Source organism: Halichondria panicea, chromosome 8 (genome assembly GCF_963675165.1).
Source record: "Halichondria panicea chromosome 8, odHalPani1.1, whole genome shotgun sequence".
Taxonomy (NCBI): Eukaryota; Metazoa; Porifera; class Demospongiae; order Suberitida; family Halichondriidae; genus Halichondria; species Halichondria panicea.
The window spans coordinates 6,659,354-6,672,191 of record NC_087384.1 but is presented as its reverse complement, the minus strand read 5'-3'; the positions used below and the strand labels follow the sequence as shown (position 1 = coordinate 6,672,191).

Sequence of the window (12,838 nt, the reverse complement as noted above, 5' to 3'; positions counted from 1 at the left end):
TGATCTGCGCATGCTCAGTAAACTATAAATTCTAGTACATGGATTTGCTGGTAATAATTATGCATGGCTTCTGTATATCGCAGTGCATTTTTTTGACTAACAAAAGTTAAACAATAATTCAGTAAGAGAGAATAAACCAAGTGATAGTATGAAGAGCACTGCAGCTTTTCTGCTCTTGATGCTAGCAGTCTGCAACTGTCAAAATAACTTACAGTAAGTTTCATTAAATTTATTGTGATGCAGTATACATGTACATTTAATTAGCTTGTTGTTGTCTGGTTGATGTTTGTATCGCATTGCATGCATTGCATTGGGGCCTTTTTGTATACTATTATAGGTTGTACTTTATGCAAGTAGTCTATGGTAAGTAATGCTATAGTTGCTGGTTGTGTATACGTATACAGTGGAACCTCTGTAACAACCACCTCCGAATAAAGGCCAGTTGCTATATAACGGCCAGGCACCCAGGTCCCAGGCCAAATGAACTGTTTGTGTACAAAACAACCTCTCAACAAAGGCCATCTCTGTATAAAGGCCAAAACATTGTTCCCCAGAGGTGCATGTCCGTTATACTAGAGGGCCGGGGTTCCACTGTATAATTATATGGGTAAGAGCTCAGTATAGACAAAATACATCTATATATATATATCGTCCAAATCCCAAAGACTAAATATTTCCATTCAGATCATTTTACGAGTATTATTTCTGTACATACCCTAGACAGAACATGCAATAAATATTGTGTATACGTAACAAGGTCAATATACTTAACGTTTAACGTTTATCAGGACTGAAATTTTAATTTAACAGCTTGTGAAACAAGCACTCTTTACACATATTACCAGACACTTTCAATAAAAGCTGTTGCTGATCCCACACACTACTTTGCACAGGTGCAGTGAAGCGAACTCCCTCCGTCTAGTGGGTGGGTCGACCCAGTTGGAGGGACGAGTGGAGGTGTGTCAGTCTGGATCCTGGGGTACCGTATGTGACGATTTATGGGGAGTAGAGGATGCCAGCGTTGTGTGTGCACAGTTGGGATATCGTAGAGAAGGTTGGTTATAGAGCTGCTGCTGTTAAAGTGCGTCTATTGTGTGTATATAGTCATCCTCTATATAATGCAGCAGGCAGGTTATAATATGCCACCTCAGCATGCAGTCTGGTACAATAAATTTGAAAGTATAATTACCATTATGAGCTTACTATACTACTGCTGCATTCTGCTAGTATATAAGCATATATATATATTCTACTGCAGCAAGTATTGACAGTTCATGGTGTAATGTTATGCCAGAGAATATACTATGATTATAACAGTTTAAAGCAACATGCAGTTGTTCTAATATAATCCAGTTCTGCCTGCTTGTCTGCATACACCATTAGCTCTGTCTGTTTTTATGCTCAAGTCAACATAACACTATCTCCTCTTGTTTGTTTATCATCTTAACCATAACTGTTTACACTCACACGTGCAGGTGCCGTGGCTCTTAGTAGAGCTACCTTTGGCATCGGCTCTGGTGAGATATATCTCGATGATGTTCAGTGTGTCGGTACTGAGACTGGATTGGTCGATTGCCCTCACTCCGCCGAACATAACTGTGGTCACAACGAGGACGCAGGAGTCAGGTGTCTCGAAGGTATTATGCTAGTCTGCATGCATGGAGAATATATAGTTACATGCAAAAACGTTGCTCTAACTGCAAACTATTCCGTGCTTTATGAGCGTGTGCATGCATGGGCCTTGCATGGAATATATAATCAGTATAACTGTTACGTGGAGGGGGGGGAGGTGCTTAAACTTTTCAGTGCGTATAAATTATATGGTACTCTGAATGATACAGCTTGTCAACTCTCCATTAATTTATAATTAATGGAGCCCTATATATATATATAGGGCTTATAAATTATTATTAATTAAGCCCTATATATATATAGGGCTTAATTAATGGAGAGTTGACAAGCTGTATCATTCAGAGTACCATATAATTTATATGCACTGAAAAGTTTAAGCACCCCCCCCCCCTCCACGTAACAGTTATACTGATTATATATTCCATGCAAGGCCTTGTGTCTTGAATGTCTTCTTATATATATACACGCTCTCAGATGTTTGTTTGGAGGGAGCTGTACGACTGGTGGATGGGACCACACCCAATGAGGGACGAGTGGAGGTGTGTCAGAACGCTGTGTGGGGGACCGTGTGTGATGACTTTTGGGACGTCACTGATGCAGCTGTCGTGTGTACACAACTCGGCTATTCTCCTAGTGGTAAGAACAATGTAACTCACAACTGCATGCATGGGGAATTGTACTAATTGTATACGCAGTTATACTACCGAACTATATACATCTGTCACAATTGGACTACAAGGAGCTCTTGGTAGAACCACAATGACAATGCTTCATTGTATAATAGCATAATGTTGTGTGTGTGCATGTGTGTGAATGCAATCATTATCAGTAATCTCTTCTCTGATAGGAGCCCAAGCTCTACAGAGAGCTCACTTTGGTCGTGGTACAGCGGGCATCTTCCTGGATGACGTTGCGTGCACTGGTAGTGAGGCTCGCCTGGTGGACTGTCCACATGACCCCGGCCCTGGTGATTGCAGCCATTTTGAGGACGCCAGTGTGATATGCAATACAGGTAACTTTTATCAAAATGACACCCGTGGAGATGGCAAATAATCAGCAATTCTGTAGAAGTATGTTCCACTGTTGTAGCAGTAATAATACTTGCACAAGCTTTTCTAAATATAATATAGAGTTTGGAGTGACACCTGCATATATACATGTACTCCATGTACTTGTATAGTTGTAGTTGCCTGTACTACCGGAGATGTGCGACTGGTGGATGGGACCACACCTAATGAGGGACGAGTGGAGGTGTGTCTGAACGCCGTGTGGGGGACCGTGTGTGATGACTCATGGTCAACTGAAGATGCCCAAGTCGCCTGTCGTCAGCTGGGCTTCTCAACTAATAGTGAGTTGCTTTCCTCACCTCCTTTCTTCTCCCTCTCGCCCACGTGCACTCTGTGGATGATGTACCTGTTGAACTAGCGCCCTGAGGCTTTTGTGTTGTAACCTATTGTGATAAATGTGGTTATACGCTGTTTTGGTACAACAGCTGGGGCATAATCGTGGTGTGATAGTAATCTTTCTCCATCTAGGTATGCTCAAGTGGGGCGGCCACTTTCAATTTTTAATCACACAAATCTGCCTCTTTTGTGTAGTAACTTAGGTGACCAGCCTATAAGTATTGATTACCAACCACCGTTGTGGATACACCCCCACAGTTGTTGATAGACCACCCTCTCCCCACACACGCACACAGATGTAGATCACACTGTCCTGATACCACCCGGTAGTGGACCCATTCATCTTGACAACCTGGCCTGTAGTGGGAGTGAGGGACGACTAATAGATTGTGTTTACGACAGCCACACGGATGATTGTAACCATGCCGAGGATGCTGGGGTCAGCTGTGAGGGTAAGTCTACTGTGAATAGCTAATGCTACACAGTGATGTAATGCAACCTCTAGTGCGTGTTGACTGTGCTTTTTGCATGTATTCTAGTCCACTGTATACAATAAATAAATGTTATGTAGCAGTAACCAAAATTGGCTATTTTAAACTGTCAGATGAGGTACTTTTAAAACTGCATGTTTACACTAATGTCATGGGTTGATAGTTACAGTTAGCTGTGCTTATATAATGACAAGTTTTCTTGATGCTCTCGCTCTAAGCATTACTTTCAGTTTCATTTGTACTATGAGCTATTTCTAAAGTTGTACATATCTACCTCATACAGTGACTTGTTCTCAAGGGGCTGTGAGGATTGGGGAAGAGGGGCGTGTCTCCGCTGCTGAGGGACGGGTGGAGGTGTGTATCGATGGACAGTGGGGCACTGTGTGTGATGATCGCTGGGATGGTTTGGATGCGGCGGTGGTGTGTGGACAGCTCGGATTCTCTAGATTTAGTGAGTGATAACAGGTTAAAACGTAGCTACGTAAGTGGTTTCTGATAGCATTAGCTATAGAGTATTGCTAGAAAATACTATCTTGTAAATTGATGTTATCAATATACTCATATTAGGTGATAAGAACTGCTGGCTAGCTTCTCAAAACTATATGTAGGGCTGCAGCCATCTGCAAGGGGGCGGAAGTTGCTCTTTCATTTGTATATGTAGCCTGGCCTCTGTGTTGACATTATAGTACTAAATAAGCAATGCAGTGTGCATACAGCCCTTAACCTACCTCTACTTTCCCTCCAACTTGCAGATGCCATTGCCCACCCAAACGCACGGTACGGCATTGTCACCGACCGGCCCATCCTCCTGGACGAGGTGTTCTGTACGGGGACGGAGACACGCCTACTAGACTGTACGCACAGCAGCAACCACGATTGCAGCCATTTTGAAGACGCTGGTGTGAACTGCAGCTCTACCTGTGAGAATAAAAGATAGTGGGAAGAAATAGGAAAAGAGTTAACGTTGCAGATAACTATAGTGGAGTGTTGTTTGATACCGTATAAATACGCAACCAAAGCCAACTTCACCACCACACACACACGCACTGAAGCCTTAGCAACGTTATTGCAGCTAGGGCAACTATTAGAGCAGTAAATACAATTATTATTATCAATTAGGATAATGTTCAGTTTACATTCCAGTCAACACAACACGTACACAATTTCTCACTACATCGTTTATATATAAATACAATTAAGTCATGTATATAGCGAATAGAGATGGGAGTTTTATGTGTACAATAATTATGTTTGATGTCCGTTGTTGTACCTATTTGTTTTGTTTGTGTAAGGAGTCTTGTGTGACTGACCGTGTTCCTGCAGTGTTGTGTGAGAATGGTGCTGTCCGGCTAGTGGGTGGAGCCTCATCCCTACAGGGGAGGGTGGAGATGTGCTGGAGGGAAGAGTGGGGCACAGTCTGTGATAATGGTTGGTCAGCTAGCGATGCAGCTGTCGTTTGCAGTCAACTCGGACTAAACAGTATAGGTAAGAACTAGTAGCCTCTTGATTGCCGTGTGCAAGGTTATGGCCTCTATAATGGTGTGTTTGAAGTGCAACCCTGTTCACCTCACCTCACTTGAATGCAAACAAAAGCATACGTCAACCACCAGCTACAGTGTACACAGTGGGACAACACTGTACAGGCTCTGTACACTAGCTACAGTGCACACAGTGGGACCACACTGTAGGCTCTGTACACACTAGCTACAATGTGCACAGTGGGACCACACTATAGGCTCTGTACACTAGCTACAGTGCACACAGTGGGACCACACTATAGGCTCTGTACACTAGCTACAGTGTACACAGAGGGACCACACTATAGGCTCTGTACACTAGGTCAATTAGTGTAGCATTTCAGTTTTTCAAGTGAGGTCGAAAGGTTGTACGAGTGAGCGATCTTCACAATATTGCAAGTATTAATAGCCATTCAAGTGCTGTCAACACAGTTTGCTTTATGTTATCATAATGAAATTGTATGGCTATGTGGATATGGACTGCATGTGAGTGTGGTCACTAGGGTACAATGATGCTACCATAATGGGAGATAGTCCAGCACTAGTGGGAGATAGTAAATGTTTCCCTGGTGATAGTTTCATTGTCCGTGATGTACGCCCACGAATGCCCGTGAAGTTGTACGATTGCTGAGCCACAATGGCCGTAAACACAGCTGTCAAATGGTGTCTGATCCAAGCAACCTCTTAAGGCGTCGTAGATATTGAACTGCATGAAAGTATTAATAGTGTCTCCCAACAGCTGTGCAACATGTACACATACCCCTAGCGTACAATTAAAGATTGGCACCTCGTAACCTATTATATTATTATAAGACATGCATAAAAACCTACCATATATATATATGGTGGATATAATTATAAAAAAAATGTGTGGTCTATCTATCATAGTCTGCTACCTGTACCCACTTTCGTCTTCTAGAATTTTTGTGCAGTAGCCTGTAATTTTTATATCTATTTTCAGGTGCTACTGCATTCTCTGATGCTCACTTTGGACAAGGATCTGGTGACATTCTACTCAACAATGTGGACTGCAGTGGAACAGAGAGCAGTCTGATTGAGTGCTCACATTCTGGTATAGGGGCCATCGGCAGCTGTAGTCATGGTGATGACGCTGGAGTAAACTGCAGACCTAGTAAGTGGATGTGGTACAACTGTAAGTAGGGTGTGCCAATTATATTCCATTAGTACATTATACTCCTTCTGTTAATTGTGTGGTGTGCTCGGGAGTTTTTACTAATGGGATTGCACAATAATTATAATGAAGCACAGCCAAGATAATCTTTGTGTATGTACATATGCACGTATTATAGCATGTATTATATATATACATAGAGTATAGACTTTAGTACAGCGTGTTAGATATGCTCCAAGCTTATTCACTCACCCAGTTAGCAAACCTACTGCTTAATTGAGTTGACAGATGAGACTGTTGTATTGAAGCCATGTGCATGTGTGTGTCAGCCACAAAGTAGTCGGGCCTTTATGATAATTATCAGCCACTTAAGATAGTGTACCAATGGCCCACTTATACTGTTCAACCACCAGTCATATCTAGTGGTCAATGCCACAACTGCCTGTGACTGTACATCTAATTAATAGGATAGCTACTCATGGAAGCTTAGCCCTTAAAATTTAAAAAATGCGTCCTTCAGTTCTCTATATAAAAGTAAGTAATACAACTTCTATTGTGCGATCGTTTCTTTTCCTCGTTTCACTAGCTTAGTGAATGGCTTCTAAACATGACTCATGTAAGTAATCATGTTGACAAACATTAGAATATGGAATGCATATACACGTACGTACCACGCAGGGATGGGGTAAAACGTGCCGTTGCTATGTAGAACTAATTTGCAAGGAAGAATCTATATCAGTTACTAACCCCTCCCCCTACAGGGGTTTGCTCCGATGGTGATGTGCGTCTGGTGAACGGTCTGACAGAGTTCGAAGGTCGTGTGGAGGTGTGCTGGCGTGAGGAGTGGGGGACAGTGTGTGATGACTTTTGGGGCGAGATGGACGCTCGTGTGGTGTGCACGCAACTAGGCTACAATCAAACCATCAGTGGTAGGCAGCTGTGTGTGGGTGTGCGTGTGTGCGTGTATGTGTGTGTGTGTGTGGGTGTGTGGGTGGGTGTTTCCCTGGGGAATGTTGAATATTGCCTCAGATGTGCAGAGTGTACTATATATTGTTTGGTAAGCATCATTTCATTTGATAAACAAAAATGGAGTTGACTGTTCAGTAAACGGTAAATGTTTGGGTCATTAGTTTGTAGCATATCTTTACAACTTCTTCTTGTGATGCAGTGATTAGTTTTCAACGTGCTGAGTTTGGCCGCGGGATTGGAGAGATCTGGTTGGACGATGTGTTGTGTACGGGGACGGAGCCCGCCCTCCTTCAGTGTCCGGCTGATCCGATTGGTCAGGATAACTGTGGACACGGAGAGGACGCAGGAGTTAGATGTGAGTGCTCTGTAAATACACAAATAATAAACAATACTTATTATACTCAGAGTGTTTTAATCTATGTGCCGAGGCTAGGATGAACTCAAGGTTAACGTGGTACACGAGGCGCAACCGAGTGCATTGCGTAACCGAAAGCCCATCCGAGTACACCAGCACTAAAACATGTGCTAAAACATTATGCTGTCACGTGATCTCTAGCCTCGTGAGTACAGCTTGCCATGCATGTGCACAGCTCAATATGCTAAACCAGTTTTGTACCTGGCTACATTTCGTTCAATATTTCAATTGTTTGTGTTGTTAACTTAAGCACACTTATTACTTATTCATGGGTCACTCCGTATCCTAGGTGATGTCCATTATATATAGTTACTTCCCCAGGCACCATTCTTATAATCTTACTTCCTACACTAGTACTACGGACATGCAGTATTCCAGATTTCAAATGATGTGAAGCATCGTGACAATGTATACACAGCAAACTAGCGATACAGACACAATGAAATTTGTGTAGACTTTGCTTTGACAGCTTCATTTGGCGCCCAACTTAGACCAACAAAAATTAGACTGTTCAAATTGGCACTATTAGAGTCAGTAGTGCCTTTATTATAGAAGTTTTACGGTACTGCACTGTAGTCCTTGGACAAGTAGCTCAGCTAGCTCTTTACCTGTAACTGCATGGCCTAACTGAATATTCTTAGGCAGAAGGGGTCTCCATTGATGTTCAAATGAGTGTTTTGCTATTTTTTGCAGTAAATATATTAGTGGTTGACTGGCTGCCTGGCCTAAACCATAATTACTAGTCAATAAGTGTACAAGCTTAAGCACGGTCATGTGACTACTTTTAATTAGCTAGAGATTGTGGCAGCAATAACCATAAAAGGGGCGTACCCAGTAGTTATGTGCTTGCATTTGCTTTGCAAGAAAAAGTGGGCACGGCTCATGGTGCAATATGCAAAGTGGCGTATATAGCTATACGTATAATTGCAGTTGAGGAGCCTGAAGACTATCATGGAACTAAATGCTAGTGAGGAAAATATAAAAAACAAGTTTTCTAGATATAGAAATATATTACGGAAGTATACCGACTCTCATCATGCTTTCAAGCTTGTCTTTAAAGGAAAATCTGTTACAAGAAAAGTATTGTGGGTTAGTCTATTTTTTCTGTGTTTCTGTGGTTTCCAGTACGGCGTCACAAGCTCTAGTATTGCTTTTGCTAAAATCCCTACATCAACAACTGTGTTTACAGATCAAAGGGATAGATTGATTTTTCCTGCAGTCACTATTTGCAACTTGAACGGCTACAATGTCTCATACCTCAAAGAGAACAATCTCACCAAGATCATAAAAACTGCTATTTATGACGAAAAGAATAACGAGGATTGTGCTTCTTTTGTTCCACCCAACTTCCCCAAAAACAGAACTCTTTACGATACTGTGCTTGAGACAAGTCAACCTATCCATAACCTTGTTGAAGATTGCCACTTTCTGGGAAGAAAATGCAATATGAGCTCTGACTTTATTGAATACCTTGTACCTAATGGCAAGTGTTTTACATTTAACGGTAGAAACGCCGAGAGAAACTACAAGACTGTTACTGGAGACGGATTTCGTCACGCTCTCGAACTGGTGTTGAATATTCAGCAGGATAAATTTGGTGGCTCTGTAAATGGTGAAGTTGGTGCTTTGATAAGTGTACATGAACAAGATGTTCCAGCACGTGTTTGGGAGACTGGAGTCACTGTACCTGTCGGCCACAGTGCTTACTTGGCTGTCACGCGTGAGCAAATTGAAGACAGAACTGGCCGTAGTAAATCAAAAGAATTGGAGTGTATTCAACCAGCGGATACTCCACATTTTGACCTATTCACTAGCTACAACTATTCTTTCAGTGCCTGCCGTGGTGAATGCGTTACACAATCATTGGTTAAAACATGTAAATGTCTGTGGACAAATTCAACGAATTCGCTGTATCGCAATTGCAACATCTCGGACATTTGCTGTATTTACGATGTCCTCAAGAATAGTTCAGAATGTACATGTTCAGTGCCATGCAACCATACTTCATACGAAGTCGTACCAAGCTATTCTACTTTTCCATCAAGTACAGCTGTCAATGCATTAGCAGATAACTTTAATGTGAGCCAGGAAACAGTACGAAACAATTATGTTAAAGTGCACGTATTCTACAAGTCCTTGTCAATCAACCGACAGATAACGGAAAGGTCATACAGTTTGACAGAACTGATAGCCAATATCGGTGGCAACATGGGTCTATTTCTTGGTGCTAGTATTATCTCTATAACAGAGTTCATAGTCTTGATTGCAGACCTGATAAAGGAACTCTGTGGAATCAGTGAAAAAAAATGTGGCAATTCTTGTGGGCTACTCAAGCAAAAAATAAATAATTTTTATGCCGAGAAAAATTGTTGTACCAAGGGAAAGAAGAAAAAAGTCTATGAATTAGCTGGAGGACGTGATGATGAAAAAATGATAGACTTAATGGAAAAACTTGCGTGAACTAATGAAATGAGAAGAAAGTTCTTTATAATTATAATTAATGCTTTTAGTGCAGCCGATGACAATAGTGTTTTATCTGTATGTGTATATGATTATCGTACTATTGTAACGTTACGATGCTGGCCTATCAGGACATTGTGTGCGGCCTGGCATGGGGTCGAGGCAGCCTAGTATGTCTCATTGCGCATATGTAGAGCAATTATGGTAGGTGGAGTAACAGAGGCCATGCAAATTCTGTTTGGGCCAGTTTTTGACAAAATAGCATGGTATTTCTTCGAAAAACAGGAAACTAGTTACAGCTAGAGTCGTTAAATACACGTACAAAATACCATGCATGCATGCAGGTTCGCAGTGTATTGAGAACAGTGTACGGCTGGTGGGTGGAGCCTCATTCTACGAAGGTCGTGTGGAGGTGTGTCTTGGTGGGGGGTGGGGGACCGTGTGCAGTGACAACTGGATCCCCCGGGAAGCTGCCGTAGTGTGCAAACAACTCGGACTACCAGAACAAGGTGGGAACTAATCTCTTGTACATGGAAAAATACTACCGCCCGCCCCACTTCTAGGTGCAGAGGTCAGGCTGGGAGCTTTCTTTGGTCGTGGGGAGGGGCTACCTATTCTAATGGACAACGTAGTGTGCTCCTCAAGTCACCAGCTGCTCACTGACTGCTCGTATCTTGATGCCCACAATCTGGGGGTCAACTGTTTGGCTAACCATTCCGGGGACGCAGGGGTCATCTGTGGAATTCGTAAGTGAAAGGGAGTGGTCTAGTTATCAGTAACTACACGTAGGATTAATTTTTATTCATTTCATGCAAAAGTAACATTTTCCTGTAATGAATTTTTTTTTTTTCATTTTTTCATTTTTGCAGCGCCCCCTGGTCCTCCGCATAGTGTCATCCTCTCGTCCATTAATGCTTCCTCAGTCACCGTATCATGGCAACACCCGCTAAACTCCACCTACCAAGCAACTGTCTTCTATTACACAGTCAACTGCACAACAGACTCGCAGTATTCAAATGCTAGTCATGTGACAGGAGACAACACCACTTTGTTGGTAGCAATAACGGAGCTCCACCCATACACCTCGTACATATGCTGTGTGGGGGGTGTGGGTATGGCGGGTCCTGGGGAGCTCAGCTGTCAGACACTACAAACATTACAAACAGGTACAACACACTACCTACCATATCTGGTTTAGAATGCGACATTCTTTCAATTTGCAAATGTTTGCATAATTCGCAAAGCAAAGAGTGAGCATGCGTATGCAATTTCCCATATGCTTTGCATGCAATTCACAATAGTTAGAAACACAATCAGGCTTGTACAGTGTCATTCGCAATCGATTAACCTTCGCATTCGAAACCCGATTTACGGTATTATAGTTAGTCTGATAATTTTGTAGTGAATTCTTTACTAGGAATTATTATATTTCCGTATCTCTACAGCTCCTACTGCTTCCCCTGGTGGTCTCCGTGGCAATGCCGCCTCATCCGTTGCCATGGAGCTTTCATGGACTCCACCCCCTCCAGAACATATTAACGGATTTCTTGTCGAATACCGTGTTAGAATTAACACATTGGACACGTCACAGACAGTATTCCACATCGTCAGGGAGCCCAGAATTGGATTATCCGGGTTGCATCCGTATTACCGATACGAGTGTTCTGTGGCTGCCATGACAACGGCCCTGGGGCCATTCTCTGCACCTGTTACCATAACTACCTTCCAGGATGGTCAGTTCATGAAACTAGCCTATCACTGCATGTGCACACACTGTATAATTATAATACTGGTCAATTGCAATTCTATGCATTTCAAGTGAAAGGGTTTTAGTACTTATTAATAATAAAATTATTATTAATGATATTCTTTGATCGATGAAGTTACATGCACATGCATTTCCTCTCCACCCCCTGTGCAGTTCCAAGCGGCCCCCCACGAAGTATAGTGGGTGTGGCTAACTCCCCCACTAGTGTGGACCTCACCTGGCTACCCCCTCAACCTCAACACACCAACGGCATCATTATAGGTATTATAAGAGCTCTGTGTGTTGTGTGTTGTGTGGTGTGTGTGTGTGTGTGTGTGTTGTGTGGTGTGGGTGTGTGTGCATGTGAGGAAACTTTTCTGCTGATAGTGAAACATAACAGGCCTCTTAAACTGCAAATTAGTTGAGACTCTAAAATATTAGTTCGATAATTAATATATGTAACTAGGCCTTTCAAAATATCGTCTTTCTTATAATCAGGTATACGTTCTAACACTGCCTCTGTCTCTTATTTCCTTTCAGGTTACAACATTTCACTGACTGTGGCCTCCAATGGCGCCAGGCAAGAGTATACTACCTCACAACTGACCAGTTACACAGTCATTTCTCTCCAAGTCTATACCCGCTACATCGTAACCATAGCAGCACGGACAGTGAATGGAACCGGACCGCAAAGCCTTGGGTATGAGGTTTTGACCAGCGAAGCCGCTCCCACTAGACCACCTCTCAATGTACGATACACAACCAGTAGCTCTTCAATGCTGGAACTGGAATGGGACTTACCGGCCAGGCAGTTCTGGAATGGAATCATTCGTACTCGCCGTGTGGAATTGACAGAGGTTGAAACGACAACGATGCAATTGTTCAATACTAGTACCAATTCTCTGAGTCTGAGCGGACTTCACCCGTACTACAATTACCGATTCAGAGTTGCCATGGTGACGATAGCGGCTGGTCCATTCTCTCCAGCACTCACCCTGCGAATGCCACAAGACGGTACGTAATAATATCTCGTGAAAATTGTTGCTAAAATTTCATGTGCTCTTAATGTGTT

At 42.6% G+C, this 12,838-nt stretch overlaps 2 protein-coding genes across 3 annotated transcripts in view; both read left to right on the top strand.

Moving 5' to 3' along the window:
- The first annotated feature begins 30 nt into the window (after positions 1 to 30).
- Positions 31 to 12,838, top strand: part of LOC135340498 (phosphatidylinositol phosphatase PTPRQ-like) — a 20,541-nt gene continuing 7,733 nt past the window's right edge. Inside the window, exons 1-19 of one of the 2 annotated variants that reach the window (XM_064536839.1) lie at positions 31 to 213; positions 894 to 1,054; positions 1,476 to 1,637; positions 2,107 to 2,268; positions 2,480 to 2,644; positions 2,813 to 2,980; positions 3,332 to 3,487; positions 3,810 to 3,977; positions 4,279 to 4,446; positions 4,850 to 5,011; positions 6,005 to 6,175; positions 6,937 to 7,104; positions 7,344 to 7,499; positions 10,364 to 10,528; positions 10,583 to 10,765; positions 10,889 to 11,185; positions 11,465 to 11,752; positions 11,941 to 12,048; positions 12,307 to 12,780. In XM_064536839.1, the coding sequence (XP_064392909.1) occupies positions 149 to 213; positions 894 to 1,054; positions 1,476 to 1,637; positions 2,107 to 2,268; positions 2,480 to 2,644; positions 2,813 to 2,980; positions 3,332 to 3,487; positions 3,810 to 3,977; positions 4,279 to 4,446; positions 4,850 to 5,011; positions 6,005 to 6,175; positions 6,937 to 7,104; positions 7,344 to 7,499; positions 10,364 to 10,528; positions 10,583 to 10,765; positions 10,889 to 11,185; positions 11,465 to 11,752; positions 11,941 to 12,048; positions 12,307 to 12,780 (3,547 nt within the window). In that variant the 5' untranslated portion in view covers positions 31 to 148. Of the gene's footprint in view, positions 214 to 893; positions 1,055 to 1,475; positions 1,665 to 2,106; positions 2,269 to 2,479; positions 2,645 to 2,812; positions 2,981 to 3,331; positions 3,488 to 3,809; positions 3,978 to 4,278; positions 4,447 to 4,849; positions 5,012 to 6,004; positions 6,176 to 6,936; positions 7,105 to 7,343; positions 7,500 to 10,363; positions 10,529 to 10,582; positions 10,766 to 10,888; positions 11,186 to 11,464; positions 11,753 to 11,940; positions 12,049 to 12,306; positions 12,781 to 12,838 lie in introns of both variants that reach the window. The other variant, XM_064536838.1, reaches the window with a different exon arrangement.
- On the top strand, positions 8,364 to 10,144 carry LOC135340515 (acid-sensing ion channel 4-A-like). Its single transcript, XM_064536868.1, has one exon. It carries the CDS (start codon positions 8,511 to 8,513, stop codon positions 10,017 to 10,019), a length of 1,509 nt encoding a protein of 502 aa, XP_064392938.1. The 5' UTR covers positions 8,364 to 8,510; the 3' UTR covers positions 10,020 to 10,144.

What these genes read in the sequence shown, in the direction of transcription:
- LOC135340515 (XM_064536868.1), top strand. Translation starts at nt 8,511, where the DNA reads ATGGAACTAAATGCTAGTGAGGAAAATATAAAAAACAAGTTTTCTAGA.